Source organism: Elephantulus edwardii, unplaced genomic scaffold (assembly GCF_000299155.1).
Source record: "Elephantulus edwardii isolate Elephantulus edwardi_28Jun2011 unplaced genomic scaffold, EleEdw1.0 scaffold00185, whole genome shotgun sequence".
NCBI lineage: Eukaryota > Metazoa > Chordata > Mammalia > Macroscelidea > Macroscelididae > Elephantulus > Elephantulus edwardii.
In genome coordinates, this window is record NW_006399935.1 from 471,021 (window position 1) to 477,772 (window position 6,752).

Below are 6,752 nucleotides of genomic sequence, written 5' to 3' on the forward strand. Positions count from 1 at the left end.
GATCAAATGAGTGAATGAATAAAGGTGCAAATGTATAGTGAGCGAATAAATGAATCAAATAATCACGAATGAGTGAATAAACAAAGAAAAAGGAATAAATGCATGAGTTTCTTCCTAGAGAAGCACCACCAGCCTGCAATGGGTCATGTGCTCAGCACATCCGCCCACCAGTTCTGGGGAGTGGGCAGTACTGACCCGCCAGCAGTCAGGGGATTGGTTCCAGGATGGAGATGCATCTCATATTGACCAATGAGAGTCACTGCTGGGTGCCTGAGAATCCCTTCTCACAGGATTCTGTCCACCCTCAGGGTTATGGGGTGTGCCATGGAGAAGGGGACAAGAATAGCCCTGTTATTCTAGGATCAGAGCCCCTTCCTGGGGAGACAGAGCGACAGATTCCAGAAAGCCACAGGAGCCCAGACCGCAGACCCCAATCCTCCTCAAAGACTCCCAGCCCTACATCCTTTTAAAGACGTCCTCCTTGGCGGGCAGGCGTCTAGTTTATCCCCAACCCCCCATTAGCCTACCAAGCAACAAATACAGGCTGAAATGACCCCACAAGCCCCTGTCCTCACCCTCAGTGCCCCTACCACTGAGAGAAGAGGCCAGCCCACAGTGGACAAGGAGAGCTCGGCTGAGAGGTCAGCTCAGAGCAGCCTAGGCTCGCTTAGCACAGATGTCCCTTACAAGACCTCATCCAGCGGTCTCGGGACACGTTAGATTAGCTCTTGGTGACCTGTCTGGGCAAATGGTGCTTCGCCTAGCACTACACAGCCAGTGCTTCCTGAGAAGGAACCAGAACAAACTCGGGTTCTAAAAATACCCTCTGAGCAGAACTTTGTTAAGCTGGGCACCAGGATGTCATGTGGCAGGATAACGGTGGTAGCTCACCAGATGTTGTTCTTATGTGCTGTTGAGTTGCCCGCAACTCATAACAACTCTATGCCCAACAGCTCTGAAGCCTGTCTTATCTTGAGCCAGTCTCACTGATTCCAACACTCCTAATGCCATTGCCCCAATTACTGTATCAAGCCATCCCATCTAAGGTCTTCCTCTCCTGTACTGTCCCTCCACCCTTTCAAGCATGATGTCCTTCTCTAAGGACTGGTCCCTCCTGGCCATGTGCCCAAAGTATGTCAGATGGAACTTCAAAATCCTAGCTTCCAAGGAGCAAACTCGTTCCACCCTCTCTAAGACAGACCTATTTGTTCTCCTGGCAGTCCATGGTATGTTCAAGACTTCACCAGCACCACAGCTCAAAGACATTGATTCTTCTTTCTGTCTTCCTTAGTCATTGTCCATCTCTCTGACACATTAAAACTGGGCTCCCTGGGACTTCCAGTGGCTAATTTTTCAGAAGCCAATAGCCAGGTCTTTCTTCCAAGGTGCTTCTGGGTGAGTTCAAGCATTCAGAGTTGTATTACAGTGGGGCACGTGATCATGTGCCCCTCTATGGATCCCTGGACTGGCACAGCCCAGACCTCTGCAGGGCAACACTGTTCCCCAGTCGGATGCCCAGCCTTCTGGATAGAAACTTCAGCTCCCTTTCTGAAATGGCAAGCCTGACTTCCTACCCCACCTACCACTCTCCTCCCCAAGCTCTGAGCGTTCACAGGGCCCTAGACTCACCAAAGCAACGGTGCCCGCTGCCAGAGAGGATGAAGCCGGCCGGGCAAAGGCACTGGAAGCTTCCAGGACTATTGGTGCAGGTGCCAAAGAGGCAGAGGTTGGGTTCCTCTGAGCACTCGTCGATGTCTGGAGGGGTAGGGATGGAAGCTGGGTGGGACCCGAGGGCTCCAGTCTGGGGGACCCAGGGGTTGGAGCTGGGCAGGGGTCTCAAGAGCCAGAGCACCAGGTGGGCAGTGCCTGTGGGCTTTCCTAGAAAGTGGCTCTGGGGACTGGGACTATGATCAGGGAAATGCCTCTCTGAAGACCAGAATTTCACCAAGGTAACCGTGATTGGATAAACACAACCTGCAGTGGACGAGGCCAGCTCAGACTGTGTGAGGCTTGCCTGGGGCGATGACCAGACCAGAGCAGGGAAGAACAGAGCAGACTAGACTGCCCGGATGGAAGAAGTCTGACTCATGAGATCAGTCTTAACAACTCCTCTTCCTTCTACTCATCGTGGTTGGATTAGAACCGACCTATAGCTCAGCCTCCAATAGGTTTTTGGAGGCTGTACAATGCACAGAAGATTACCTATCTTTTTCCCATGGAGCATCTGGTGGGTTTGAACTGCCTGCCTTTGGGTTAGCAGTGCAACTTCTTACCCATTAGGCCACCAGAGCTCCCTCCATAGCCCAGGTGAAAGGCTGGACCAGAGGAAGTAAAGGCTGACCACAGCAGGCTACCTCCATGGGGCTAACAAAAATGGAAGACTGGACCAGAGGAGGTCAGGTCACACAGCGCTGGCCTGGGTTGTTCAAGGCTAGCCAGATGGAACACTGCAAGGGCTAGAGAAAGTCAAGCCACCCCAGGCTAGGTTAGCCCAGACTGTATGAGGCTAGCTCAGTGGGATTACCCAGAGGAGTGCAGGTCCAGGCTAGCCCAGATCAATAAATATGGCAAATGACATCAAGTCAATTAGCTCTAACCTGGTCTGTCCAAGGCTAGCCCCGATGGAAGTCTGTGACAGAGAACAAGCCACACTGGTCCAGATTAGCCCACATTCTATGAGATGCAGTTAAATTAGCCTAAACTGAAGACTGGCCCAGACTGGCCTGGTGGGTCACAAGGTCAGCTCAGGAGATGGGGTGCTCAAGGACCTGCTGCTGGGTGGGGGTCTGTCAATTCAGTGTGACCCTTCTCTGGTCAGTCAGGCCAATCTGCAGCCAGGATCCTGGCAGGGCAGTGACACTAGTGTCTCTCCACCATCTCCCAGGCACAACCCATAACCTGTTCACGAGAGGAGCTCAAAAACTGAGAAGAAAGGGGTTGGTTTGCTCTCGACAGGTGTTTCCTAAAGTCCCCAGTCTCTGAGTGGCTCCTTTGTCCCTCCTGTGACAAGTGACCACACAAGGACTGAGCAGGTCACATGTACTGGCTCCTGCTGGGCTGTACTACTTCACTCTGATACGTGTCAGCACCAACCTGCTATGAGCTTCCCCACTGGACAGATGAGTAAACTGAGGCTTAGACTGGACCCCAAGGTCACACCGCTGGGAGGGATGCCCCTCTTAACCGCATGACTCAAGAGCTCAGTCACCAGTGGCAGAGTGGAGTTCTACATTTGGGGGGCTTGGAGGTACGGTGAGACCCCACGCTCTTGGGTAGGATGCAAGCAGACCTCTGTGACCTTGGAGGGAGCACTGCTCTGGGGGTTGCAATGTAAATCATAATGGTAATAATAGCATATGGAGCTATGTCTAATGCTGTGCTAAGTGCATCTCCAACCTCTCCAGGACCTAGCTAGTATTCCCATTTTACAGATAGGAAAATAGAGGCCCAGAAGCACCTTCCTGGAACTAGACACTCACCGATGCAGTGGTCTCTCTGCACCTGAAAACCAGGGGGGCAGATGCAGCGGAAAGAGCCCTCAAGGTTCTGACAAGTTCCTGGCAGGCAGGTTCCCACCAGGCTGTGACACTCATTGACATCTGTGGAAAATGAAGGGGTCCTAGCATCAGCTAGGGGCAGGGGGCTTTCAAACTGGGATCAGCACATGCAAACACTGCATAACAACTGAGGGCCCTAGGACAAGTCCTCCTGGTGGCATCTCTGACTCCAGGGGAAGGGCCAAACGCCAGAAGAATACGGACAGCTGGAGAAAAGTTCTCTGGACCCAGGTAGGATTTACGGATGGAGACATGTGGTGTTCAGGGGAAAATCTTAATCTCAAGGCAATGATAGACCCTTTCCCAATTTCTTCCTATCTGCTTGTTGTTTGTTGTTGAGCACTGTCAAGTCAGAAGTAACCCATCGCTGACCCTCCAGTGAGTTTCCAGAGGCAGTAAATCACACGGCAGGAGATTGTTCATCTTTCTCCCACAGAGCAGCTGGTAGATTTGAATCATGTACCTTTGGGTTACTAGCACAACTCCTTCACTCCAAAAGCCATGATATTTTAAAGATAGTCTTACCCTAAACCACAAAATCCCTAGAAACATGGGTTTGGTGTGCTAACTTGATGTCTTCTTCTTACATTTTCCAATAAATGCATGGTTCTCTGGACCGCATTCGGCCCTAAGTCCACCTGGAACAGGGACCAGGAGGCATGGCTCCCAGCACAATGCAGACTCACCCATGCAGTTCCTCCCATCTGCTGTAAGCTCAAAGCCATCCTGGCAGAGGCAGAGGAAGGATCCAGCTGTGTTGAGGCACTGTCCAAATTGGCACACCTGCCCCACCAGGGTGGTGCACTCATCCACATCTGCAGAAGGGGAGAAAGGCAGCCCAAGGTTACCTTCAGAGACCAAACACTCATGTGCCAGGCTCTGCACATTGTCTCATTTAACCTTCCAAGTAGATCTTAGTGTTTTCTAATATAAGCATTGGATACTATGAATTTGCCTCTAAGTACTCCTTTAGCTGCTCCCCACAAATTTTCCCATATTGTGTCTTAATTTTCATTCATGAAAATATTTTCTAGTTTTTTTTAAATGAAGTTCTTCATTCTCTGTGGGCTATTTAGAAAGGTATTGTTTTATTTCCAGGGTCCTGGTGCAAAAAGTTAATATACTTGGTGGCTAACAAAAAGTTTGGAAGTTCTAGTCCCTCCAGAGGTACCTCAGAAGAAAGTCATGGCCATCTACTTTCAAAAGAGCAGATGCTGAAAGTCTTGTGGATCACAGTTCTACTCTGACACACACAGGGTCATTAAGAGCTGGAGACTAGTGAATTTTCTTTAAATTCCAAATAGTAGAGAATCTTCCTGGGCACTCTCCTATTTAATCCTTTTAAATTTGTTAAGATCAGTTTTCTGACTTGAAATATGCTCTTTATTGGGGAATATCTATGCTCTTGTGTCAAGAATATATTTTTTCAAAACAACTATGAGATATCATCTCACCCCAGTCAGAATAGCAAAATTTAACAGAACAGCAAACAACAAATGCTGGCAAGGTGTGGAGAAACTGGAACTTATTCACTGTTGGTGGGCATGTAAAATGGTGCAACCACTGTGGAAGAAAGAATGGCGCTTTCTCAAAAAGTTGCAAATAGAGATACCATTTGACCCAGCAGTTCCACTACTGGGAGTATACCCCAAAGAGACCATAACTGCCATCCAAGCAGATATATGCACACTCATGTTTATTGCAGCTTTGTTCACAATAGCAAGGAGTTGGAAACAACCTACATGCCCATCAACAAACAAACGGATAGAGAAGCTGTGGTATATTCACACAATGGAATGCTGCATTGAAAAACAAGGAACTCAAACAATATTATTCAAAATGGGTGACCCTGGAGGACATTATGCTGAGTGAAGTATCTCAGTCACAAAGGGACAAATACTGCATGGTGCCACTGTTGTAAAACAGGATTGACCTCGGGGTTGGAGGGAGACTGAGAAAGATGGGTTCAATAATGAATACTGCATTGAAACAGATGAGGGAGAAAACAATTTAAAAGGGATATGTGAGTAGGTATTTTTGTCATGACAGGAGTCCAGAGTGAAGGTTGCATAGTGGAGTGGACCTGGGGGGAGGGATTGTAAAACAATGAAAGAATTTTTCTTTTACTTTTCCAAGAGGGTAATGTACTTGGGGGAAGGGTTGGGAGGGGAGAAAAAGTGTAACAATAAATGAATGGCAATCCAAAGTCTCTGTAATTTTTCATTGAAATTAATAATAATTTTTTTAAAAAAAGATTATGTTTTCTGCTTTTTTGGGGGTAGACCGTTCCACAATTATCAACAGAGTGTGGGTAGTTAAAAATATTTAGAGCTTCTATATCCTTACTGAAACTTTTTCTACATATTCCTTCAAGACAAGAATGTTAAAGACTCCAGCTGTAATTGTGACTCTTTCTACTCTAGCATTAATTCTGTTAGTTTCTGCTTCACTTGCTGTTTTTTGTTTTGTTTTGTTTTCTTGTTGTATACCAAGTCAGATCTGACCGGCAGAGGAGAAGATTGCCTCTTTCTCCAGCAGAGTATCTGGTGGATTTGAACGACGCGTCTTTGGGATTGCAGCACAGCTTCTTGCCACTAGGCCACCAGAGCTCCCTTGCTTCATTTGTTTTGAATTTGTTATTCATTTCTTAGATGGACATGTATTGGTGATTGTTATGTTTTCTTGGAAAACTTTCTCCTTAATCATTATTTAATGTTTCTCTTCACTTCTGGGAGTATTCCTTGCTAAGAAGTCTACTTGATCTCCTAGCCCCCAACTCCTGGAGGGCCCACGTACAATGGGATCAAATGCTGTCTGATCTGGCATCATGTCCATGGCTAGCTGGACCTCAGAATGACCCATGACTGCTGTATTTTGTTTTGCTTCATGCGGATTTATAGAAGTTGCCCACCAGGCTTTTCTCCCTAATCTCTCTGAATCTGGAAGCTCTGCATTACAGGCTACCATTGGCAGATAGGATACCTGTGTGTGAGGTGTGTCTCCCTCCTTTAGGTTCCTGAGGTTGCAAATATTTTTTTTAATTTTTATTTTATTATTTTTGTGTGAGTGTACCGTCAAATCAGATCTGACTGGTACAGGAGGAGATTGTCCCTCCTTCCCCGACAGAGCATCTGGTGGATTCGAACCGTGCGCCTCTGGGATTGTAGTTGCAGCTCCTTACCACTAGGCGAGGTT

General features: G+C 47.7%; 1 protein-coding gene across 1 annotated transcript in view; it reads right to left on the reverse strand.

Moving 5' to 3' along the window:
* FBN3 (fibrillin 3) overlaps positions 1 to 6,752 on the reverse strand; it is a 97,915-nt gene that overhangs the window by 19,421 nt on the left and 71,742 nt on the right. The window contains exons 45-47 of the mRNA XM_006896336.1: positions 4,244 to 4,372; positions 3,480 to 3,599; positions 1,630 to 1,755 (exon numbers count right to left, since the gene is read on the reverse strand). Coding sequence (XP_006896398.1) covers positions 1,630 to 1,755; positions 3,480 to 3,599; positions 4,244 to 4,372 — 375 coding nt within the window. The remainder of the gene's footprint in view (positions 1 to 1,629; positions 1,756 to 3,479; positions 3,600 to 4,243; positions 4,373 to 6,752) is intronic.